The following is a 27827-nucleotide window of genomic DNA, read 5'->3' on the forward strand; positions in this document are numbered from 1 at the left end:
GGCCGCCAGCTGGCTATCACTGGTATATACTCTACTATTAAGGCTAAGTCTCACGTGTCACGTAGGTTATTTCACTTCCTTGCCATTACCATCATTTAAGGTCTATTCATGTAAATTTATCATGATAGCATTTGTAGATCTGTCACAAATTTTGTAAAATTATTGTCAAATTACTGTCAAATTATATTTACTAAGTTTAATTTAGTAGATTTAAAATGTTCCACAAGTGTTCATTATAATTATTATCATCTGCATGTTCACAAATAACATTATGTATCTAGTGACAAAATTTTGTGTTCAAACAACATATTGAAGAGAGCTGTTGTCAAAATTTACATAAATAGCATTTAGGGTAAAAGTCATATCATACAAATGAAATCATAAACATGTAGTATGAGAAAAGCCTTAAAGAACCAATTTTATTCGTGTGTGCGTGTGTGTGTGTGTGTGTGTGTACCGCGTGCGCGCGCGTGTGTGTGTGTATAGGTATGTGTTTGCCACTCGATGGGTAATGCCACAACCACAGCTAAAGACTTTTAACAACATTTTAGCCCCATGACCATTTTAACTCTGGCCAATGGCGGAAAGCCGCTCGATCAGCTGAAAGAACGAGAACTCTAATGAGTAATGTTATGGTTGTGACTGCTAATGCTCCATGCTCGTGCGAAGAGAGTTAGAGAATTTGATCCCAAAAATCAGGCACAACTCAAATTCATGCGCACCAAGTTGATTACCAAGTGTTTTGTAGCCCCCTCCCGCATACTCACTTCAAGCCTCTGTGTATGACTGACCAACATACGAAAACCCATGATAAGATTTATATAAAATTTAAATAGAATTTGCTTTTCTTTGTTACATCATTTAGATTCATTTTTCCTTCAATTTCTGTTTTAAATCAAAACATGCTTTAAATAATATATTACTTAATGGTACATATCAATTAATTGAATTTTTCATACGTGTGGCATTTAAGAGAATTAATAGGTTTTTTTTTTCATATAAAGGCACATAAAGTACATAAACAAAGTAGACCAGTAGCACTCACACAAAAGCTAGTTTTTGTGTATTTTGCATATTTATTGTGAAATGTAGTGAATTTGTTTGAAAGAAGTAAAATAATTAAAAAATTGGTTGTCTGTAAAGTCAGTTTACAGACGATAGTTTAACGTGACGTCATAACAAAACATTGATGAAATGATTGCATACTTTTATGAATAAAATTGAGTCATTTTTATTGAATTATCACTATTTTGTATGGATACAAAGAAGGAGTGAAATGAAATCTATAATTCAATTGATAAATTTACTTTTATTTGCACTCATTAATTCAAATAATGTTTATTACTTTAACGAAGAGATTATTTTTTTTAACTATAACTTTTATACATGTTTGCTATTTAACTTCTTCCAACCTGTGTTATTCTGTTAAGGATAGGACGATGATAGGAAAAGTAGGAAACGAATGGGAGTGTTTCAAGTTTAATGTGCCTCGAAAAAGTCAAATCGATGGTTGTTCCAATCGAGTGGAAGAGAGATAGATGTGGCGCAAGCGTACAATGAACGTAACAGGACAATGTGCATTACAGGACACTTTTTTGTGCGTGCAGCCGGCGTTCATCGATTTATTAGACGTTGTCACGTCAAAAATGAAATTAGTGATTTTTATTCATTAATTATTTTAACAATTTGAGAGGCCGCCAATAGTCTATAGCAACGACGATGACGACACAGTCGGCAGGGACTCACCCTCTGCAGCACATCCTCCGTGTTGGTGAGCTGCTTCCTCTTCTCCTCAAGCATCTTCTCGAGGTCGCCGATCTTGTCCGCCTGGGCGTCGATCTGGTCGTTCAGCACGGCCACCTGCAGCTGCAGCGAGTCCTTGTCGCTCTCGAGCCGCCTCAGCCGCTCCTCCAGCTCCCCCGGGGGCTGCAACACCGCCCGCCAGTCAGTCAGTCAGTCAGTCCCGTCCGCCCCGGGTCTCCCACGCGCCACGTTTGCTCCGGTGGGGTCTCACCACACCGTGTTTTATTTACGGTATATCCCAATTTTCTCGTCATTACTATTAGTCAACATTTATTCATAACTACCTTGCATTTGTTATTTAGGTAAAAAAAAAAAAAAAATGGGTGCGTGTACTTAGGTAGGTACGTGCGTGAGAAGTTATACTTCTTTGGCATCATTACAAAATAGTTTTTAATTGCATGCAAATAATTCTCCATGGTAGTGTTATTCTCCATGGTAGCATTTAACGTTTAACGCAACCTTGTTGGAAGTCGCATTAGAAGTATAACTTCAAAAATTTTTCAACATATCTAACTGGTGTATAAAGTCACGAGAATGTTAGAATTTGTTATCAACTTGCGCAATTTTTGACAGCAATTCTATTACCATTAGTAAATATCTCTGGAAAATATTTGTGACCAGAATAACACATGCAAGACAGGTATAAATTATGAATTTATAAAAATATGACTGAACTCATAATAATGACAAAATAAATAAACAGGACGTGTTAAAAGGTGTTCGATAACGAACAGCAATTTTTTGAGTCACTGACTTTATGGTTTTCGTTTGGAATTTTTAAGCATGAAAAATATTATGAACAATATTTTAAGTAGCAATGGGACATGAAGGAACCTTTATTCCAAACAATCCAACTTAAAATTATGTAGTCAGAGTTGAAAGTCCCATTGGGACACATTACGAAACAACGATTGTGCGCCAGTTGGGTGCCTAGTGTTTAGAAACAAAGGAGCTCGTGATAGGCGAGCCAGTGGCGTCATTGTCGGGAACAAACTCCTCCGTTTCCCGCGTGTAGCAGTCGTGCACTCAAACAACCCAACTTGCCAACACTGGGGTTATCAAACAGGGGTGATGAGATGACAATTGAGCACCGATGAATGAAGGGGCAGAAGAAGAAATTTCAAACTTGTGAAAAATTCGGGTTTCACCCCGCCAGCAAAACAAAAAATAATCTGACTAATCCCGTGTGAAGTAACTGTCGCTTAAACAGCACACTCTGTACTGACACACTGATCTCTTTTCAACACAACAGGTAGGATAAAATAATGTACATATCTATATACACACACACATACTTAAAATTAATCCAATTTTTTTAATTAAAATTTGTCAACCCTAATGAGCTTTTGGTTACTTTTAAGGCAATGAAGACAATACTGAATAATACCAAATTTTAGAGAAATTATTTCTTAACATACATTGTTTCCTTTAAAAATCATAATAAAAACATCTACAAATAAAGCTTAAGCTGAAGCTATTCCATTTTCAGTAAACAGGAATAAATATTGCATGGGAAAGACCATTTTGTTCAGTGTTTTTCCGACAGTACAACTATAACTATTTCATAGAACGATCTAGTTTACATAATATCCTAAAGACAATAATTTTAATATACCCATAAGTGTCAATAATATTTAAAAAAAAAAAAAAAAAAAATCATTAAATGTTAAGTCTGTGACTTAATCTGACATGCCAAAACTACAAAACAAAAGCAAATTCCAAAAAAAAATACTGTCACACATAAGAAAAACACTGCACACCACAATGCACACACAGTGTTAATTGTTAACTTACTTATAAACAATAATATAAAATAAAATTATGTAAAGATTACTCTGAGTAAAAGATGAACAAAGCTTTAAATTCACACATTATATATAAATTTTTTTCAAAATGTTTCCTGTAACAAAATATACATGCTTCATAGCCAAAAGTATGATATTAGAAAAGAAAGGATAAATATATTACACACACACATATATACATATATATACATACACATACATACATACACACACACAAAGGAAAAGAAATGATGATTCAATAAAGTTAGCCTTAGTACTGGTCACGCTTTAGGAACCAAAAATGTATATTAAAAAAGCTCTAAGAATAGGTTAAAATTTCTTTAACACAGTTGAATACAGGCAACTTCAAGTAAAATTCAAGTCAAGTGTCAAAGGGTTTAAAAAAAATTATGCAATATATAAAAAAAAATGTATTCTATAAAAATGTAATATATGTAACTTAAAAAGTTTGTTGGGTAATCTATGACTTCATAATTCATCATTCAAATAAATCACATTTTCATTTTCTACTCATTAAGTAATACATAATGGTTTAAATAAAATTTTATTAGTTTTCAAATAAATTCAATAAAATGACAATATTAATGCAAATTGAATTATTGTTATGTTAAAGGACAAATGACAAATAATTAATATACATTGAAGACTTACATACAGGCAGATAAATCAACACACAATAACATCCAAAATACAATAGTCATTATTTAATTAAAATGTAAAATTTTCCCAGAAGTATTTAATGGAAATTGGCAAAAAATAACCAATTTTTGTTATGAACCATTTTATAACATTTATGTTTAGATAATACTTACAAGAGCTCATAGAAAACGGGTAAAAATGTAAGAAAGCATAGACAAGCGAAGAAAGCATTTATGAAGTTCCTCTATACACAGTGAACTCTTACTTCAAAGTAATAAGGAAACTAAGACTAAAGAAAAAATTGTAATTTTTTTAAAAGTCTGAAGATATATTTTACTGTCATACATAAACATCAGGGCAAGGAACCAAGGAACTATTATTATGTTAATGTAGGTGTTTACATGATAAAAACATATGTTGATTTCCTTAATTTGTTCATTGCACAATAACAATATTATAAGCAACTAAAACACAAATAACACATCAAACCAATTATATTTTTTTTATTTTTATAAATGCATATATACACAGTTTTATTATTTAAGTTATGTAATAACATGAAAACATATACAAAGAGCGTAACACTCGTTTGATTTATGTTCAGAGCATTTTACAAGTACTATTAGTACATACAACAAAAATATCAAAATGAGGCTAATTACATACATGCACGCACTACAGAAACTGATAGTATTTTGAGTTTATAAACCATGCGGATAAATGGTAATAGGCCCAACAAAAATCAGCTATCCACAGCATGACCAGAAATTTCCAAGGAACAGGGGGAGGAAAATAATGTTGAACATACACATACATAATGATGTCAGTTGAAGAGATAGCACACTGCACAATTAAAAAACATTAATTAACCCATAAAAATAATAGATTAAAATAAAACTGCCATTTCTTATGGCAACATTGTTGTCCTTTTGTTTCACATAAAACAAATTTCTGACAGAGAAAAGGGCCATATTTAACAAGGTAGCCCAGGGGAAACTTTTCCCTCTGTTATCCGCCTAAAAATTATTTTAAGAAATTTTAATTATTTCCCAAAAAAAATCAAAGCATGTGTATAAATTTTTATTAAAAAATACCACTAGCATCTGTTTCTCCTATATGCTTCAAAATTTTATAAGAATTAGAAAATTTAAAAAAATTAGCTTAAATATGGAAAATTAGTCATTAGCTGGTATAAAAACTTTGAAGTGTAGGTTTCTAGGAATGGGTACATATAAATAAAATCATTTGTGGCAAAATCAGAGCCAGATAATGGTTGGTAATTTCACTGTTAATGGGAAAACATAATTTTAAATGGTTGGATTAAAATGTATTAACAAAATACACCAATTAACAGAGAATGACTGACTGGGACAAAATTACTCTAACAAACCTCGTGAAATGAAAACATGCTCATCTTAAGATACATTTAAGAGGGTTCAGACTCATTCATATTAAACATTTTATACATTTCTTTATCATTTATTTTTAGACTTAAGGTACTAAATTCTAGCTTCATTAGGGCATAAATAATATTTTAGTGTCCTAAAATTAATCAAAATAAACTGCAATAAATTTTGTCACAATTGTAACTATAACAGAGTCATTAATATATTTTTGAATTTTATTTTATCTCACATGAAAAGTCAATCTGTAACAGAATACCTATCAGAGAGTTCTGTGCACCATAATGAGATTAGTTTATACTATGTATGTAATTGTTACATTGATTTGCACAAGGATACCAAAACATACAAGATAGAAGTAATATCTTAACCTTAAAGTTTTAACTATCTCAGAACCCCAAACTTTCAATGAAATAATTAATACTGACAGCTTATGAATTAACTGGGTTAAGAGACATAGGTATATTCTTCCATTTTCACTATAGATCTCTGTTGATTTGTATGACCCTGTTTTCTTTTGCTTTGTCCTGTGGGTTTTATTTGATTTGTGCTGCCATTTGCAGGCACATGTTAGGCAATAAGAAACATTGATTTAAATCCATAATAAAAATTTAATTAAGAAAAAATTTTTACATATCAGCAGATAGCATACATGAGACTAATGCTATTATCATTGACTAAGCCATGGTTACAAGCTGCTGTGTGGATAGGTTACTAGCATCACGTTAATTTTTTGTTTCAGTAATACATGCATTGAGTATCACCTAGAGGCACAAAAATGAAAGTAAACAAGACTTTAAATACACTGTAGCTTTAATACAAAAGCTTGTAATGAAAATTTAGTTAAACTACAATTGTTATGCACAGAATTCACATAGAATAAAAATTTATCTACTAGTGCAGAACTGCCCATATTCAAATTATTTTCTGGTACTAGATTAGAAAATTAACATTTTATCATCTTCTCACACTGCACATGAGACATTTACGGTTGATCTTGGCCTCTAGTCCTCAGATGTGTCAATAATCTGCAACTCAATGAAAAAAGTCACTCAAAAATACAAGGTTTTCAGCCTATTCTGCTTCAAAATACTAATGCCAGCTACAAAATGTCAAAAGATAAAATAATATACCAATACCACTACATGATCAAAACCATTAAGTAGTATAGTTGCAGTAACTTACAGTGTATCTTGTGTTAGAAAACTAAAAAGGTGTCATGTAAGTAAAAATTTTCAAGTGTCTCTACATTCTGTCATTCGTATACAAAACAAGTGGCCAAAGTGAGTAGCGATCTTTGGGTGTTGGTATGCAAACAACTTTGTATTTTCGATAAGTAATATTTTAAAATGGCTTGTTAGTACATTAAATGGAACATTTTACTGTTGAAACCATTTATATCATAAAATTCTATTTACCAACAAAATGTTAATGTTTAAAGCTGGAAAAAACAACAAGATTGTTAGGATGGAATAATAAAGACAAACAATATTGTTTGCTGCTACAAAAAGTAATTTAATTTATCATCATTCAGTTTTATTTCTAATCAGTAATATTTAATTTACTAACTCTTAAAAAAATTTCAAACGACATTTTGATTTAAATAAAGTATTTTTTGTGGTATGTATGTTTAGCATCTCAACAGAGAGAATAAAAGAATTTAAATTTATAGTTATGATCTGTTTTCAATAGCCCGGAAATTTCGCGGATTCATTTAGTCGCAAGCTAGAATGCAAACCTTCACACTCTCGCACTGTGTTCATGATTGGCATGCAGTTGTTTTACACGCCCCTCTACGACCGTGAGCCAACGATGTCCAGCTAGGAGAGAAGTAAGCGAATCAGGTAGTGCCAAATAACAAGGATAAAAATGTTCTCGCTAAGAAATCAACCTATTGGAAAGTAAACATGGGTCGAGCACACCTATAACTTTGAATTCTATCCTGAGGCCAGAAGAATCCGCGAAATTTCCGGGTCTCTAGCTATGGCAAAGTCTGTTTATCAACCTAGTATGCGAAGGTGTTATAAAGCATACCGAAAGTGCATCTTGTATGAAGAGAACAACAATTCATATGTAAATGAAAACTCAATAACAAGGCCAGGTGAATCATATTGCTACAAATAAAAAAAAACTGATTTTCAGTTAACAAAAACTATCCACTCGCGAGTGTGAGTAAAAACAACTCGCTTGTGATTAATTATGCATATTTAAAACGGCAGTTTAAGTAGAATTGAGTTAACGCAAATTTTGGAGATCTCTTGAAATAGGACAATGTTATAACGTAAATGTTGCAGGCAGGGGCGTAGCCAGGGGTTCAAACCCCCACCTTGGCACCAAATCTTTAATTGATTTCTTATTCATCACTAAAACAAATTTCATATTAAAATTAATAAAGTTATTAACATTACAATATTTACTATTAAGAGCCGAAAACTGCTAAAAATAGTACTATTTTACACCTTAAAATCCAAATTTTCCCGGGGTGGGGGGAAGCATGCTTCTTAACACCCCCCGTACACAAATCCTGGCTACGCCACTGGTTGCAGGTAAGCCCTGAAGATACAGTGTCGCTAACCTTGGACGCATGCCTCCACGTGTACGCGTGCTGCTCGCACTGGCAGCACGGCGTGACGGCGCGGCGGCCGCAGCAGCGGCTGAGGTCCCCCGCGCTGTCCAGCCGGCCCGCGCTGCCGTAGCAGCGGTAGGGCTCGCAGCAGCAGCACGGGCCCGGGGAGCTCCAGTGGTGAGCGTGCGCTGAGCGCGTCGGTGAGCGGTAGCGGGGGGAGTGCGAGAGCACCGTCGACCTGGACCTCTGGTCCCTCTGCAGCCGGCCCCCGCTGTGGTGTCGGCGGCGGTCCCGGGGCTCCAGGCACTGCGAGGGCAGTTTCGACGTGTCGCCCCCGCCACCCGGGGGGCTCTCGCCGGGACCGCGGTGGCGCGTCGTGTCTTCGGCGGCGCTCGCGGAGTGCTTCCCGTCGGAACGGGGCGGTCGACCGGCGGGCGCAGATCTGCTCTGGTACTCTCGTTCCGGGACATCGTCCAACCCGATAGCGTTGATGCTACCCGTGGAAGACTTTGAATCCGCCGTACCGGACTCTTGGCACAACACATCCCCACGTGCCATCGAACGATCGTCCACCTTCGCAGATGAATTGCGAATCCATTGGAAGTCTTTCGTACAACCTGTTGTTAGGTCTGTGAATAAATTTGTCAGACACAGATCTTGCATTAGTTTAAAATCATCAAATAGTGTTTTAAAACCTCAACTAGAAAAAAACGACTAATCGTAACCTCTTACTTCCAATAATAACATGATAAGAGTTTGCCAAATTAATGCACACCTTTCTCACACTGATGACTACTCTCATGGACAGCCTCATCTTCCGAAGAAGACATATCAGATGATGAGGTTCTGTGAGTAGACTCTGAACCTGACCACACAGCGACCCCACACTTGAGCGTCGATTCATCGTCTGGACTTGAATCGTTCCCACCTAACCAACAAAATCAACATTCTAACACAATCTTTTATATGTAAGTCTAGTATTACTTTGCTACCTATCGTTGAAAAATAAAATTATATCTCTGCAGTGTTAGTTAATCTTAAGAAACCCCCACCACACAAGACTGAAAATAAACATTTACATTGCATTACTAAACTCTGGACACAAATTAAAAATAATTCTAATTTTTCATTCCTTATAATTTCCCAATACTTTACACTATCATTATAAAACATCATCTAAAAACATTTTTGTGTGGAATAATTAATGTATGAAAATATTAAAGATCACCATTTGCCTTAAAATATTATCTCAAATAGTTTATACACACAAACATCACTGGAGTTTATGACATGAAAACTTAATATACATCCCAGAAATTGTTTTTAAACTAATATCACTGCCAAAAACCCATGTTTAGTTAATTCAGAAGTAACAAATTTTGTCAATATTTAAACTGATGACAAAAACACATTTTTATATTACTATCATATATGTACTTACATTTAGAGCATTTAGAATGTACTATAAAACCATTCATTTCAATAAATAGCTTTTAACCATCATCTTAACATCCGTCAAAAGGATCAGAGGTTGAAGTCGCCAGTACGCACTAGACTATTTTTGCACAGAGTGACTATAAACCAACATCTGGCTACTCTCCAGGAAGAAAAAGAGAGACAGAATGGCAGAGAGAGAAAGATAACAGATTCTACGCCTACAATGTTTCTTTGCCACAGCATCTTCTCCCTTTAAATAAAATGAAAAAAAAAAATTTTTGTAAACACAAATACCTCAGTTGGTATTCAGCCAAAGTACTTAATACACAATTGTGTGTTTCATTACAACATCCAATTTAATATCTCACTAAGCTTTAACTTCTTCCCTGGAAACTATTATATGCAGACTTCATTCTAAAAAAATAAATGTAAATTATTTTTTAAGATAAAATTATTTTTACTAATTACCATTCTAGACTGAAATTCCAAGCAAAAAAATATATTCTTTCTTCAACCCTTCTACTAGTATTAGTTAAAGCAATTTTTAATTGTTTAACCAAAGAGATTGTATTCTAGTTATCATTTGATGTTCCAATGTTGATAACAAAAGAATCATGGTCTTCACAAAGTAATAACAGTAGTTAACATTTGTTTGTACCTAAAATACAAATGCCCAAATTTACACTGACAAAGGAGAATTACACACAACCTTCTGTATTCACTGGTTCGCCTTCTTCGCTGCTGTCACTGTCCAGTTGTTCTTCGGATCGAAAATCTGCGGAAAGCAAGCAAGATGAGCACGACCTTGGCACGGATGTACAAATGCCCTCTCGTCACCACCATCAGCAGCTGTTCCCTCTGACCCGCCACTCTTGAGCGAGCGAATATACACTTAGCAAGCCTCACAGGGTAACTAGCAAACCTGCGATAAAAAAAATTCCATAACTTTTCCCTGACTTTTCGAGGTTTGAAAAAAAAAAATTTCCCTGACCACTGAAATGAATTGGTCACCAATAACTATCATAAATTCGAAATCAAAACTGTGACTCATAGGCATACAAAACTTCACCATCGCAACAGGCAACTATCAATAATTTTATCGCAAACTGTCGTTAGCACCGAAGTCAGGAGCGACCCCAAAGCGTCTATCGAGACCCCGTGCCGGTGCTTTTAATTTAATTTTTTTTTGTTTGTCTAGTTTTCTGTTAAAATATGGACATTAACGGGAGAAGGAAAATTAAATTTGTATTATCTTATTACTTAATGTGCTGGTCAGTGCCTATTTCAATTCACGCTTTCATGTAAGAAAAACTTTCAAAAGATTTTATTGCCTTGTATAATGATGCAAGTATACTGGAAATGTTATCTTAAGCATTTGTAAAACTGACCGGAAGATAATTTATCAGGAAAGAACATCAAAATATCCTAAAATAAATTAGCAAAACCATTGTCAAAATTTAAGCTCAAAGTTGGGTTAAAAATGTTTGAAAGAGTAATTTTTTCCTATTTTCCACGGGAGGGTCTCCAAAAATGTAAATAGGCCAGGGCCTCGTGAAGTCGAGGGAGGAACACTTAGATAAGGGTTGAAAAAGGAAAAGAAAGGACGTGTACTTAAAGCCAGTACAAATCAAAGTAAGTCTCTGGTATAACATTAATTTTTAAGTAACCTCGACATTAAAAACATTCCCTGACTACCTAAGAAATTTCCTCAATTTTCCTTGTTGCTGAAAAATCCCCTGGCTTTTCCAGGTTTTTCCTGCTGCTAGCCACCTTGGCCTCAACTATTGCTAGCAATGGCTCTGTCGAGTAAACTTTACTGGAAAGTACGAGAAATTATTATTTTTAAAAAAAAAACTTAATAGCAATGAGAAAGTGGAATAATACTACACCCATGCCACTGCACTGCAAACCTTTACTGATATTGCATATTGAAGTACTTAATTCTAATGCTTCCCATATCATTGAAAATAAATAATTTTTTGAAAGAAGTCCAACTGTGATTTAGTTTAATTATTAAAATCAGCAAACTTTACAATTTGATGACAAAATGTTGAATATGTATTACATACACAAAATAGTGATGAAAACTAATAGGGTTTGGAATGAAATGTACAAGCGATTAAACTATTGCATGTTCTTGTCGCAAAATTCTGTTATGAAACGTTATGCCTGTGGTGAGCAATTAAAGGATCAACAAATTATATTTGAAAACATTGTAAACAATAATTCTACTGAAGGAGTAACTGTCGATGTCTATTGCACTAAAGTAAATTAAATTTCATAAAATATTATATCAAAGTATCAGCACGTTATAAATGACTTTTACCCAAGTAGGAAGCAAAGATATTTCTTATTTTAGTCACTAACTGTCGAAATTTATTTTACCTGATATTTTAAATTCTTTTATTATCAATGTATGATTTTTTATCTCTCCTGAAATAGGTCATTAATTTGGCTTTACACAAATACATAATATGAAGAAATTTAGAACTATTCTTAAAAAAAAAAACACTTGTTCACAAAAAGTGAAGTCAAATAGACAAAATTCAAAAGATTACTAGCTCTGAAATGTTTCCATTCAATTAAGCACAAATTTTTGACATATTTACAGGCACACAACCAAAAAAAAAAAAAAAAAAAAATGTCTTAAACGAAAATTAAATCATAATACAGTTTAGCAATATTTTTAAAAATATTTACAAGAAAAGGTTTTTTTTCCAATGAAATTCGTTAATATACTAATATTATTAATTTGCAGAATAGTGGCAGAGGTTTTTTCCGCTTGTCGCTCGGAAACTGCGCTAGATCCCTTCGAGCACGGTACCACGGCGTTGAACGTTAGTCGAGAGACGTTCAAAACGCAGCTCCGACCGAGCACAATGGTAGATGCTGGAGATGCGGCCCGAGAGAAGTGGCACGTGCGCGGCGTACACAAACAAACAAACAAAGAGATGTCCCCCTGGTGAAGAGAGGAGAGAGCGAGAGAGAGAGAGAGAGCACAGCTGCTGCAGAAGACGAGGGTCGTCGTGCTCTCCGCACCTTGCGCCGCCGCCTCCGCCGCCGCCGCCCCGCCCCCGGCGCGCATGCCGCCGCCGCCGGACTGGCGCTCCAGCGTGGCTAGCGCGGCGGCCACCAGGGGCCCCAGGGTGCCTCGACGCACCAGCTCCATGCCCGCGGACCGGCGCGCGCTATTTCGGGAGCCTCGCGCTCCCCCCGCGCCCTCCCCCCTTCATCACCCGTCGCGCGCCGCTGCTCCAGCCGTCCATCGGGAGGCCCTCGGCCGCAGAACAACTACCACCACCACGCGACGCGAACAGTAACCCGACTGGTGAGCGCTTACGTCTGCGCTCCCCTCTTCCTCTCCTGGGACGTGAAAGCGTCGCCACGTGAAAGGGGAAGGGGGAAGGTGCGACACGCGCGAAAACCGGATCCGCCGATTTCTCACGGCGCCGGTATTAAACGCCCCCTCCCCCGCGTTGGAGGACGTTGGAGACCCGACTGCCGCTAGGTTCCCAAGGGTCCCTCCCGAGTAGCGCTAACGAGGAAGTGACGTCACTCGCGACAATCTCTCTCCCCTCCCCCCTCCGGGCATGAAAACCCGCCGCTCAGGGCCGACGGGTAAAATTAGTCGCCCCGCGCGGCCGCCGTATTTACATGCGAGACGAGACGAATCCGTTGATCCCCCTCTCTTCACCCCTCCAAATACCCATCGCCTGAGCTATGAGACCCCTAGAGACGCGGAGAAGAAACGGGGCGTGTTCCAAAAAAAAACACACGAGATTAACAGAAATACGCCGCCAAAAGACCAAGAACTGTTCGTACTCACGTAACGTGTATCATCCTTAGATTGCAATGTGCATTTCAATGGACATTAACTCCTTTGCAATGCTTACAGCGCGGTCTTGTTTCAGTGTGCTCTGTTGCTAGATAAACCCAAGAGTACAAAAGTTTTAGACACAACTTTATAGTGTAATTAATAAACTTAAAAAAAAATTAAAAGGAAAATTTGTAATGAAAATTTTGGAAATACATTTTTTTTTAGCAAAGGCATAATCTGATCATACTAAATTATTTCTTCTAAGGATATGCAACTGAAAGACGCCATTTTGATTTCAACAATTTTTGTATTTAATTTTTAAAAATTATTTTTAATCTTAAAAATTTTGTCTCTGTCTGACCATATGACTTAATTAATGGAATGCCTTGTTTTTTTTTTAATAGTAACAGGCTGCTAAAAAATAGTTTCTCTTGTGAAGAAAATAATTTGTTCAGAATTGATGTTTTCTTTCAGAATGTATTCGTTGTAATAACAATACTGTCAAAATAAACAATTTTACTATCTTAGAACAATCAACAAACATTAGAATTAAAAATTTACTAATACTTATTTTGATTATCAATTATATACAAAAGAATAACTCTAATGTTGCCAATATTATCTCGCAAGCGTGACTAGAACTAGGCACATCTCTCGCGAATAACTAGTACTCTTTTACGCTCGCTCTCTCTCTCTCTCTTTCTCTCTTACTCCTCTCCTCTTTCTTAATATTTCTCTTACCACCCTCTTTCCTCTCTCTCTATATTTCATCCCTATATTTGTCTGCCTCTATCATCTTCTCTGAATTTCGCTTTCTTTCCCTTTCTCTATCTCTCTCTGTAATCTTTCACTTTCTATCCCTCTTTTCTTCTTGGTTATCAAGGTCAATGTAGGTGGTCAATGGAACCATTCGGTAACCTCAGAAAATTTTGGTGGCGTCAACTGTTGAAAAATTAGACGTGATTTACCGCAGGCATATGTGATCAGAGACGCTGCTGAAATACCCTGCATTTGTTGAACTCTATACCGAAGGCAAAAAGAAGACAGGTTAACATAAAGACAAAGGGAAAAAATTATTAAAATATGCTAACCAAAAAAAATTAAATTTACAATCTCCTACACTGAATTTAAATTTTTTGTTTCCTGCTCTATGAGTTGGAATTCATCAGGCCCGCAGAAAACATATGCCAGTTATAGTTTGCGGTTCTCTCTATGCCAAGGCAAATATGTGCTGCGTGTATGAAGATAAATGTATATATCCTTTAATTACTAAAATGTGACAGTAAAATAGTTATCCAATATTTCTTTGCACATGCCCTTACATGATATGAATAGAAAACCCGTAAACCTTGATGTTCTACACGATATTATGTCAATCATAATGCATGGAATTGGTGATATAATCCTTACAAAGTAAAATATACGTTCGGATTGAAATCAGACTAACAGAACGAGGAATGCAAATTGAAAGCAAGTCATTCTACGCACATACAAACCTCCGAGTGTAACCTAATTAATTTAACTTGTCTGAATTTCTACAGTTCTCAAAAACAGTACTAGTGGTATCCTTTTACCAAATGTCACTTGCAAAGCTTCGGATGATGTTTATTTACGAACAATGGCAATCACGTGAATTTTGTTCACAAACAATGTTGACAGAACAGTGGTAAGAAGGTACAATCTGTACTATTTTGGGAACTGCCAAATTTGAGACAAGTTACACTGACACAGACTTATACGAGTAGAGAATGACTGACAAACAAGGTCGACTTTTGAAAGACGGGATGTAGTGAAAGAGTTGGATCAAACATACACTCAAAAAATTATGCTGGGTTTTGAATGAAGACAAGATATCAGAAGCGACTGACACATTGGTACGTCGGATGCACGAAATCCCAAACAAATTAAGTAGTTAGTTACCTAAAGTGCATAAACCGAAAATGGGAAAAATTATTAAAACATTGTCTTTGTTTCGCAGGAACTGCACTGTATAATGACAAGAAAATGAAATAACCAACATGGGGACAGATCAGTCTAGCCAGTGGAGGAAAGACAGAAAGCTCGCGATAAAAATAAGAGTTAGGGTTTGCGAGCTGATTCATATTCAGAAACTATTTTTTTTCTTTTCAGTAAACCATTTTCGATTGATAAAGTTATTGCTATGATTTCTACTTCAAGTATTTTTGTTATAAATTATTGGCACGACAAGGCATTAATGAAATATTTTATATTTTAATTACGTTGTAATGGTCTGGTAATCTACAGACTACATACGCAACCGCAGGATGAAAATAACCGATTGTTTGGCGAGGACACAGATTATGCAACAGCTGTACTAGGATACGAATGTATGGCTTCAAAAAGGTGTCCAAAACCTATATCCTGTGTGATTTTGTCGGAAGCTAATATAATAAAAAAAAATCCAAAATGTGTAAGTTGCGATCAGAAAAGGTTGGGATGCCTTCAAAGCTTCGATCCCCTCCGCCTTTTCTTAAACACCGCCCAAACACCGTAAAAACGAGCCACAAATTCCAGCAATCGCGGGAGCAGAAAGAATGGATGAAATAAATGAATAATGACTTCCACCGGAGGGGGGGGGGGGGGGGGAGCTAGTCAAGGGTGTGCTTGATTCGTGAGGCGAGATGTAAGTGCGACGCTCGCTGGTGCTTCTAGCGCGGTTTCGCCTCTGAGCGCAAGGTTGTGTGAACTGTCGGGCAGTCTTCTCTTCGTGCATAGGGAAAAAATGTGTGTCGGAGAAATGAAGATAAAAGGTGAAATGCAAGGCCTTTGGGTGCTTTCAAGACTCTGTAACCGGAAGTTTCATGCGTATATTTTATTCTGAAGGAAAAAAAACGCGTTGAGCCATTTTCACTCTCCTAAAAATACAATTTAGGAAATAAATCCGGAAACAGAACCACTCATCCGCCCTTAAAATACGCTTAAATGTTTATCGTAAAAACAAACCCCCCACTAACATATGTTGAGCAATTTTTTTTTTAAAATCACGTGGTTTTTCTCTGAAGCTCTGCACACCGTTAGTGTGCCCAAGTCGACACCCGGGTCACTGGAGACGTGAAGGAAGTAACCAAGAACCCCCCTTTTTTCAAACACTTAACGGCTTGCGGTAACATTTGCAGTGTTTCCACGCGAACGAGAAAAAAGTTCTCAAGTTAGACTTAACACCCCCCCCTCCCCCCCCCAACTCACACACACACAGACAGACACACCAACGCGGCAGAAGAAACGTTTACCCCCCAAACCGGCAGAGCGCGCGCCGCACAGCAGGGACCAGAAATAGCCGTCTAAATAATTACCTAACCCTCAAGAAGGGGGGGGGGGGGGGAGGGGTTCCACACGCGCGCGGCGGTGGGGTGAAAAATGAGGGGAGGGGGAGTAGGGGCGATGGCCTCGATCAAAGACTCCTACCAGCTACAACGCCTGGTTTAAAAGAAGGGTGTAGCGTGACGTCAGCGTTGGCGGGTCATAACCACCCTCTCCCCCCCCCCCCCCCCCCCCTATTTTTCATCATCTTTGTAGAGCGCGCATTGTAAACGTGTTTTTTTTTTTCTCCCCTAAGCTTTGCCTCCCTCAGTTCTCACCACGTGGTGGGCACATCGCATTAGAAGGAAATAAAAATTCATAAAGCACAGTTAAAACATATGCCGCAGTAAGGTTTCATATTAAAAAATGCCAAAAGGGAAAGTAATTATTTAAAGCTGGTTAATGAAATTCAAAAATAAAAAATGCCGTCTTTGAAGAACGTTTACAGAATTTTTTTTGAAGTTTTATCACCGTCACAATTTCATTCGAAACACACTACAAATGATACACAATTTTTTGGGGGGGAATTGCATCCCCCTCCACAAAACAGAAAAAAAAAAAACTGTTCCTTTGACGATAACACCGCAAATATCTGGCAGCGCACAGTCTCTCAAATTATTTTGTTACAATCGACAACTGCTTCCAACCAGCGTCAACTCCTTGGCGTGTGTGTGCAGCTGTGCCCCAGCAACACGAAATCCAGTTTGTAAAAGTTTTATCGTCTGGAACGTAACATCATAAGGACATCGCTGCTGCTGTACTTTTGGACACCTGTCCTGAGGTCAGTTGCGTACTCGAAAAAACTTTACTTCTGAATTAAATCCTAAATGTAATAAACCTTCCTCCAAACCTACTAACTTCATAAACTATTTATCAAAGGCACAAGTTAGATGCTATGTCAATTACGGTTAATTGTGTTGCACTGTGCGTTTCCTCTAGAGTGTTATATATAATGTTCTGGAGGCGATTCCTTGTAAAAAAAAAAAAAACTAGGTAGAAAATGAAAATACTTATGTATGGCTTTAAACTAAAAGTTTTTAATTTTTCAATAATCTTAATTCTTTAAAAACTTCATTTATGTGCACCCCTTTTTTTTTATCATAACGCATCTATTTAAAATACAAATCTTCCTTGGTTCATTGTTTCATTATCTGAAAAAGATTTCGTACAATTACGGAAAAGTGCCGGTAAAAAAAATTTCCTGAAACCAAAAATAATATTTAAAAAAAAAGTGTGGATCCAAGTAACACTCAGTAATTTTTATACACACTATATTGTTTTCGTGGTTTACGAAATGTGATTTCAAAAAGTAGGTTAAGCGAAAAAAAAATCGATTTTAAAAGACTTGGATTTAACTCAGAAGAGAAAAAAAACCAAATGTATGTCACTGAATTGTGAAAATTCCGTGTTTATGTAATCATAAAACATGCAATAGCAGTTTTCTGTTATGTTCAGGAATTTTTAAGTGTCTCGTATATTTCTGGCTGTGCTTCGATACATCTGAGCAAGGAACGAGCATTTCCGGACTTACGGCTCATTAACACTTCGGGTGCCTTCGGCAAGGTTCGTCCCCCCGACTTCTCAAGCTACAATAAATAGGAACCTAAAGTCCGTGTTTTTTTAATTACGGGCTACGTTTCCGTGCTTTTACAGTACACTTCCGCGAAACTATTTCGTAGATTTAGGGACTTTCTAACACAGGATATCAAGAAAAACCCACAAACAGACTGGCTTAAACCTGAATTTTTCCTGATTTTTACGTTTTTTTTTTCACAGAAAATATCCATTACAGATTGTTGCTCTACTTCCTAACAATGTCATAGCATTCACAGTCAAAACGTACTTAAGGAATTATTCGATGTCGTGTCACATCACAGATGTAATTCAGCTAACAGCAACTTGTTCCAAACAGATACAAAACTGCTAGAAAATAGTTGGCACGCAAGCATTGCAACTAACTAAAACTTACCCAAATACAATATGCATGAGACAGTTAATGGATTAACGATACAGGATCAGCCTCAGTGAAACTATATCATTTATATCGGCTTTGAATGTTTCTTGCACTGGGGAAAATATTAAAAATATTTTTTTTTTTTATGAATACACGCCATTGCTGGTTTTTATTGTATGTCATAGAAAAACCACAAGAATGAACAATAAAGATGAATGCAAAAATACATAGAAAAATAAGCCAAAATCAGCCGATGTTAAATGAATATTCAGCACAGTGCCTGATGACGGGAACAGATGTCAGTTCCCGAAAGAGGTTGTTATTTGTTGGGTTTTTTTTTTCCCTGTCCTCTTACAACCGTCTCGTCGTTGTCTGCCTGCTGTTTATGTCTGCGTTGTCATAGTTTTTTTTTCTGACTAATTCCTTCCACGGAATTCTCTGTGCTGTCTATTCATTTAACATTTGACATCGGCTGATTTTGCCTTGTTTTTAGTTTGTGTATTCATTAATCTTACTGTCCATTCTTGTGGTTTCTTTGTGTCATACAGTAAAAAGTAGCAATGGCGCATTTATGTAAAAAGTTTTGAAAAATATTATTTATATTCTTTGACATGTCATATATACTTAACTAAATATTCAACGATATTTCCAAAAATTAAAAATTCCCAGACAATTTAAGGTTTTCCCTATTTTCCCCTGATTATGGACATTCTGTAACGAGTGTTAGAGCAAAGAGCGCGATAAGGATAGCTGCTGGATGGGAAGTTTTGACTGAATACGGGAGGTGTGAAGAGAGCGACAGAGAAAAGCAGGAATTAACAACTTCTGTATCACATATCCCTCAGTAAACGATAACTGCACTTTAATTCACAGCAGCGCTATCCTCAGTGTTGGTGAGGCGGGATGATAAGCGCGACGCTCGATTGTGCTTCTAGCGCGGTATCGCCTCTAAAGGGCGCCACACACGATCAGTCCAAACTGACAGTTTAGACTTTACAGTCTGAACTGAACAGCCAGAACTGCCGTGTGTGTGCAAGGACGTTGGACTGAACAGTTTGAACTGATGGACTGACGGACTGATAACTTTCCATCAAATCGGACTGTGGGCTCGAAAGCCCACAGTCAGAACTGCCGTGTGGGGGTATAGACATTCCTTCAGTCCAAACTGTCAGTCCAAGCAATCAGTCCATTTAATCAACAGCTGAACTTCGTAGCAGACGTCTTTGTTTATATAATCTTTGTTTGCTTTAGTTCTAGGTATGTGTTTATTGTGAAATAAATTTATTCCTCTGAAATGGCTTCCTGGTCGAAAGATTTTCTTGCTAATTTTATAGAGTTTTGGCATGAACATAAATGTTGGTGGAACATCAAAAGTAAAGATTACCACAACAACATTAAAAATAATACCTAACCACAAGACTGATCGTGTGTGGGGAAAGCTTCAGTTCAGACCAAACTGTCAGTTCGGACTGTTCAGTCCGAACTGAGCGCATGGACTGATCGTGTGTGCAGAGAGCCTCAGTTCATTCCAAACTGTAAGTTCCGACTGAACAGTCCGAACTGATGGTTTGAACTGACGTGTGTGGGGGCCTTAAGCGCAAGACTGAACTGGCGCGCAGTCTTCTCGTCGTGCACAGGACAACGATGAAATCTGAGCGGCGACTGTAACATTATATGGCGGAGAAATTAATAAAAAGGTATAATGCAAGTCTCTTAATTCCTTTCAAGAATCTTTACCTGTTATTTTAATGCCTAAAAAAATACTTATTAGCCATTTTAACTCTGCTGAAGTTTAAAAACTTGATCCGGAAACGAAACTATTTATTGGCCCTCATCGCATTCTTAAATGCTTTTCGTAAACAGACGCCACACCATGTGTGTACCCAGGTAGGCAGGGCCCCTTAAGCCTAAAACCGTATTTGCGAACATTCCATGCTGAATTGACCGCCTCTAAAAACACGCCTACGGAACCTGTTTCACGAGTTGGAAAATGCAAGGTGTATGGAGGACGAAGAAGGTATTCCCAGCCAAACATTTGTAATCGTCAGTTGCAGAAGAACAAAACTCGTGACGAAACAATTTATGTTTTACGGTTTGTACGAGACCCCATCATGCACTTCGATAAGTATTTTCACATCTAACTACCAGCAGTAGGTAACGCGATGACTTGAAACCGACGGATCGCTAGGCTTAATTCGCGCGGGAACACACTAATTAGCGAGTAGGACACCGTGTGTGAACTGACGAGGAGGGGTCATTAACATACAACTGGCACTACGCGGTAAGATTCAATTTAGAGAACAGTGCGCCAATTACGGCGAATAGCAGGATAATTGTAACAAAAGCATTTTCAAAACATTTCTGACAAGGCAAACACTGTAACACTGTAATTGTTTATACAAATGGAACATTAATATTCATGTAAAATTACATGTAGATTTGTAAGTTTGCATTAAGTTATTTGCGAAACCGCTCCCTGAATATCTTTCTAGAATCAACTGCACACATAATAAGCATGACAGAACAAAAAGTCAAATTATTGAGCTTTCTATTATATTTTACATGGTTGAAAAAAATAATATGCTTGAATGAAACATCAATTAAAATATAAAAGTATGCGCCAATTTTCGTAAGGAATACTCAGTATCTCGAAAAACGAATTTCACACATGCAAAAATAACCATAGCCATGTGTAGTATAAAGTTGCAATGTATTTCTCGTGGTATTACAAAATTATTTCTTGGCCACTGGTTTCCTCAGGAACTCTCTGTAAAATTACAACAATGTTCTTTTCCGTGTAGCTTCAAAGCCGCGTACGCTAAAAATTTACGATAACACTTCTAACAATTTCTTTCTTAAATTTACGACGAATACTAGTTACAAATTATCCAAGAATCGTTTCAGCGCACCAACAAAACAGACTGTAGAACTCAGAAATTGAAATACGGCATAGTGTCCACAAATATGTAGTCTTTCGAACTTTTGATTGGATTTTCATTAAAACTTTGTAGGTATGCAGGTATGGCAGACTGAATTTTTAAGCTAGTGTATAAGGAAAAACGATCGAGGTTTTTTAGTAAATTTAATAAATACACATGCACCTTTCAAAATAAAACGTTTTAAGTATTGAATCCAAATAGGATAGTGTCCACAGAGATTATGATTCTGCAAGCCTCAAACTGAAATAAAGCAAATAACACAACAAAGTGCACTATTCGCTGAAAAGTCCGTAAATGTACCGTAATTTCAAAAAGCAGGTACTTGGTGCCGACAGTTAATCATACGGCGCAACATATTGATAAAACTAGACCCAAGAAAACGTGAGACGTAAATTATTCTGCCAAATATCAATTCATTTTTCACGGGAAAATAAAACCTACACGGAACTTGCCTGCTGGAGTAGCTCTATATTAATAATCAAATCTGTTTAGTTAACTTTACACGCATATAATTATGTACTTCTATAAACAATTGTGAAAATACACACACGGTTATATAGGATTATAAAATGCAAAGCATCCAGTATAATATGTATTATTTTTAATTTTACCTTAGATTCTTGTAGTGGATGTCTAGCGACATCTACAACATTTTTTTTTTCAGTGGTCTGAATTTCCTGTTAGTCTTTAAGGGGTCGCCAATTCGGTTCGGGTCCGGAATTTATGCATGAAGAAAATTCCCTGCTCGAGTAAGACCCCGTCTCACAAACTCATTATTTTCGAGTAGACATTACACAACGATCTCATAGGTACCTAGACCTCCCATGAATATGCCTGGCAAGGAACAAGTGTTGAAAAAGATAATAACCACTGAGATTGGAGATTTTTTGTTATTCATTTTTTTAACCGTTTGTTTTTGGGTAGCAAATTTTCTCACCAGATATTTACTAAAGGTTATTTCCGAACTGTAAAATGAAAGCATGTTATAATTTTGAACTACGTGTATTTCAACGGCCGTTAGATAATAAATAGTAAGCATCTGTTGAAAAAAATTGATACTAAACACAATGAATGATATTTTAAAAAATATGTTGCATATTTTCAGCTTGTTCTCATGAACCGTTTGGTTCATGAGAACCAAACGCATGACAAAACGGAAAACAAGCCAATTATACTGACTACAGTGTAAAAATGTTAAATTTTCTTCTAGATAAAATTGTATTTTATTATGGTGTTAAAATTTTCCAAATATTTGAGCATACTCACGCCATTACAAAGCTAAATAAATCTGTCCGGCGAGAAATTATAATCATGCCAGGAACAGAGAGAAAGAAGAAGAGAGGAAAGGAAAGAAAGAGAAAAAAAGTAACCAACACGAGGTACCGTGGAAAAAATCTTAAGTGGATTCCCAGCGGAAATAATGGCTTGATACAATCGTCCCGAAAGTAAGCCAGGCATTATAACGAAATAAATTACCCCTCGAGCAATAAACTACCCCTCTCTTCGAACAACTTCAAGCGGAAAAAGATGAAAAGGGTAGGCGAATTCTATTAAATCGACAAGAGCACTCGCTTTAGTTGGGCGAAGGCAAAGGAAAAGGTGAGAGTGAAAAAACATCTTCCTTCTTGTGGAATCCAAGAAGCTCGAGTGATAGGACACGTCTGTACATAAATAAATAGATCATTAGTGAATGGGTGGAACACTGTGTCTAGAACAGAGTCAAAAGAACATAATTTAGCGCGTACTAGAACGGTAAATAATAATGTACCTCAAGAGACTTTTACAGGATTTCGTTATTCTTACTCAAGAGTTCTAGACCATTTCCCAAAATTTATCTTGTTTTCCTTATCCAACCAAACATTGCCTCTCCCCCCCCCCCTTTTTCTAGCAAGATAATGTAAACATATTAAACAAAATAAAAAATTTTCTAAACATATTTGGCCCACATCGACCATAAAATCTTTGCCGCACACCACACAGTTTGCACAGTTATTTCTAACGCTGACAACTTGCAATATTGAAACCACTAAATTTGATCTAACTTTGAAACAATAAATTATTAACTGTGGCCAGGTGAATGACTGTTGACATTTGATCGAACTTCAATTCATTAAATCACTACATGGTTGATTCAGTGTTTGTTTCTCTTTCGTTATAATAATGATGGAAACAGGTTGGTTTTAAACTACACATGAATATTTGACTAAAATGAAGACTGGTTTTAAGGTATTAGAGGAACACACTAGTATTAAAACTTACTGCCAGTAATGCCAACCTCCAGACACACCCATCAGTAATTATATTTACACATGCAATACAACAAACATAAAGAAAACATGAGTGAGTTTAAGCCAAATACTAGGCTGTACGAAATAACTAATGCATTTATAGAAATGAGTTAATCCATACATTGAATAATTTAAAACGTACGCAAAAACAAAAAAGGTAGATTTGGGAAAAAAAATTATATTTAGGATTTAATTTTGTTAGGTTCTTTTCAAAAGGTCTCCCTTGTAATTTTAATTTGATAACCTTAAAAATTTTGAAATCATTTTTGAAGGTAAGTATTATTTCTAGCATACATAATAAGCTGAACTGGGTGTTACCAAATTATATTTTAATAAAATTATTGTGTCATACATACACATCCAGCTATAAGCATGACATTTTTCGAAGGAAACGCTGACGACACAAGATATTTTTGACGTGTCATCAGTGATAAATAAATACAACTCTGTAATCCCGAAACTGGAAGTATAAATCAGTAACAAATACGAAAAATCCCTAATACCTGGCAGCACTGATTACTAATATTTTTTTTTTTGTAACAAACGTTTGGTCAATTTTCCTGTGTTCCAGGTTCCGAAGTCGCCTTTTCAATTCCTCGAGTTTTCTTTGTCCATAATATCCCTGTCACTAGAGACGCGAGCTCATATTCCGTGTTGCTACACGACAAAATTAAATTTAATATTTATCATCGTTTTCGTGTTCTCGAATAAGCTGCGTTCAGAACAGCCGAGGAGTCGTAAGGGTGGCGGGCTGCTGAATTTCAGCGAACGAATAAACGATTCATGGCTTAAGGTGGAGTCTCTACACACGCCATGTTGATATTTTTTTTTTCATTTTTTCGTTATTACTTTTAGTTAAGGTTAGTTAAGTTTATCTTAATTTATCCGCCACATAATGTTATGTCACCGTTCAAATTCCATAGCTGCCCCTATGCTCGACCAGAAGACTGCGCGCCAGTTCGGAGCCTTGCGCTTAGAGACGATACCGCGCCAGAAGCACCAGCAAGCGTCGCACTAACCATCCCGCCTCACTAACACAGATACACCTTTTGACTAGACTGGCCTCTTAAATGCTTTACATATTCATACTTTTTTTATATAAATTTTAACTGCTTGTAAATGGCGTATGAAACACCCGGAACTCTGCGCGGCGTTTGATGGCCCAGCCAAGAGGCCATCTTGAGCCGGGGGGGGGGGGGGGGGCTGGGAGTAGGAGGGAGAGAGAGAGATAGAGAGAGAGATAGAGATAGAGAGAGAGATAGAGATAGAGAGATAGAGAGAGAGAGAGGAGCATTTAAAATTATTTAGCTTTTAGCATTTCGTGTTTTTTTCTCATTAATATAACCAAATGTTTATATTTTTTTCTTCTAAAATACTCTTACCTAATTTTTATATATAAATTTAAAAGCAAATTGTTATGTACGTACTGAAAACATGAAATCATGTACGCATAGTTTTGGATTAATCCTTCATCTGTAGCGTTTGTCTAGAAAACTCTTTATTTTTGTATATAATTCGTAAATCAATAAAAGTAGATTCCCCTAAACCTTGAAACCCAAGTTTCTAACTGAAAATTTCGACTGATATTAAATTAAATTTATACCATGAATATGGTTAAGTCTATTTAGAATGTTATGTTATTAATAAGCATGTACTTACTGGCAGGCAGGTAACACAATAATCACAATAAAATATGTTTACAGCCAGTTTCAACCTGAATTCACATGCTGTTTACCAATAATGCTGGCGTCACAATGCCACGACGGGTACGACACGGCAGGCCGGACACGCTCAGTAGCCAATGGAATATAAGGTCACCGTGACGTCAGCACGGCAAAAGACGCGCCCCGACGGGCCTCAAGAAATAGGGTCTATTTCCAATTTTGTCGGGTCACGCCGCACGACGGAAAGGCAAACGGAAACCTAACAAAACTAAACTTCAAGAATATTTACCTACTTGGTAAACCTGCATGATGAAAAACGAAAATTTCGTTTCACGCGTGGGTACACGTTCGCAATAATTATAGTGTGCCTTCGTATGTTTATATAAACGGATATCATTGTGTTTATGTTCAACGTCATTGCTGTCCATTGGTCAAGATTTAATTTAAGAACGGACGAGTTCAGCGAAGAACTTATAATTAATGAAGTTCAGGCTAATGGTATTTTGTATAACATTGGGTTGAAGGACTATATAAATCAGCAAAAAAAAAAAAAAAAAACATGGGCTGTGATAGCATTTTTTTTAAGCATTTTACTTGGAAAGATTTGCCGACAGCCAAATTGTAGCTTGTCGTGTTAATGTTGTAGTGGTATTGTGATCATACGCTATTGTCTGTCGTGCTGGAGCTGTACGGCGGTTTGTCGCGTCGTGTTCGTCGTGTCATTGCGACTCCATCCTTACAAATTTTCTTATCGATTCATTGCCTTCTGCTGAACCTAACCCCCGCACAACACCTTTCCCACGCACGGGGGGCTTTGTTCGAATTAGCTCCGGTGGAGAGAAGATCCCAGATACGACCGTAAAGACTAGACTTGCTTGGGAACGGAGCTTCGCTCGCGCGCCGGGTTAATTGCAGTGGGTGATGAGATGGGGGGGGGGGGGGGTTGGAGGGTAGCTAAAAGGAAGCGTCCAGGAACAATGCAACTGCTAACTGCTGCCGAGATAACGGCGCGCGGGATGAAAGCCGCGTGAAGTGGGGCGCGAACCCTGCACCCCAAAAGACGGTTAAGTCGAACGAGCACGCCCTGCCACGCTGTCAAAATTTTCGTCTTCCACCACGAAGCCCCTGGGTACATAACGCGAAGCGCATGAAAATAGCACGTTCGCACAAAACACAACGGTACAAAAAAAAAAAAGGACTAGACCCTGCCATCTTCGATATTTTTGCTATAATTCTAATTGAACTCTTTATCCCAAATTGTGGTACGTCAAGGCATAAATCGTATCTCCCAGACCTTCAATACCTTGTTGCAACCCTCCAGTATGGAAGCGCCGCGAGGAAATAACTTATTATTTCACGCGGACGACTAAAACTGTCATGATAACCGGTTCACAAGTGTTGACTGCAACAAACAGCCAAAACTAAGTCCTATGCTAAGTCAAACCAACAAATTTAGCACGGAAGCTTTTATTGCAAACGGTATCAAAATATTTGAAATTAAATGGAGAGGCCTAATCTACCTTAACTGCAAAGCTTCACCTCGCATATAAACACTACCACATTTAAATTAATTACATTTGTTATCTCTGAAATGCGCACATCAAAACAATCGCTTGCTACTCTTATGCCGCTGACGTAGTGTTTATGATTTTTTTTTTTTTTTTTGCTGATTGGTGGCGCACAGAAATTGGCGCACATCACGGAGAAAAGTTAGCAGTTTTCGACAGTTTTCAGTGTGCCGTTTGCGTGCTGTTTTTCTGTGCTATTTTCCAAAATAGCAATGTCCATTCGACTTGCATGCGCGTGTGCCTTCCGCGCGCTATTGCGAGTGTAGCCCGGCCTTAATTTACAACAAAACTTGTGAGGTAAATAAATACCACATAACCTCAAATATCTTCAAATCATGTCACACTAGCAAAGTGTTATATTTGGACTTTCCTAAGTCAAATTTTCAATGTTAATCTCACTCTGACATTGAAACAATGTACCACGGTGATTTTATGATTTTTGTGCATTTATTAACTTTTAAAACCTTCTTAAATTTAATTGACATTTCTCGATATACAATACCTATGCTGAATGTTCTGTTCATTTTTCATAGTTACAGACACATCTTTTTTTTTTTGCCACTTAAGTCTCTGCTGGTTACGATTCTGATTGCTGGCTGCGTCAAAAATCCAACATATTATAG

The 27827-nt window shown here is 37.0% G+C and overlaps 1 protein-coding gene across 6 annotated transcripts in view; it reads right to left on the bottom strand.

Moving 5' to 3' along the window:
- Positions 1 to 27827, bottom strand: part of LOC134531893 (liprin-beta-1-like) — a 77584-nt gene that overhangs the window by 48767 nt on the left and 990 nt on the right. For 3 of the 6 annotated variants that reach the window (XM_063367915.1, XM_063367910.1, XM_063367912.1), the window contains exons 1-5: positions 12693 to 13138; positions 10363 to 10428; positions 8992 to 9144; positions 8226 to 8845; positions 1747 to 1926 (exon numbers count right to left, since the gene is read on the bottom strand). In XM_063367915.1, coding sequence (XP_063223985.1) covers positions 1747 to 1926; positions 8226 to 8845; positions 8992 to 9144; positions 10363 to 10428; positions 12693 to 12822 — 1149 coding nt within the window. In that variant the 5' untranslated portion in view covers positions 12823 to 13138. Of the gene's footprint in view, positions 1 to 1746; positions 1927 to 8225; positions 8846 to 8991; positions 9145 to 9657; positions 9796 to 10362; positions 10429 to 12692; positions 13139 to 27827 lie in introns of those variants that run through there. The other 3 variants (XM_063367911.1, XM_063367913.1, XM_063367914.1) reach the window with 3 other exon arrangements.

This window comes from Bacillus rossius, chromosome 5 (genome assembly GCF_032445375.1).
Source record: "Bacillus rossius redtenbacheri isolate Brsri chromosome 5, Brsri_v3, whole genome shotgun sequence".
In the NCBI taxonomy this organism is placed as follows: Eukaryota; Metazoa; Arthropoda; class Insecta; order Phasmatodea; family Bacillidae; genus Bacillus; species Bacillus rossius.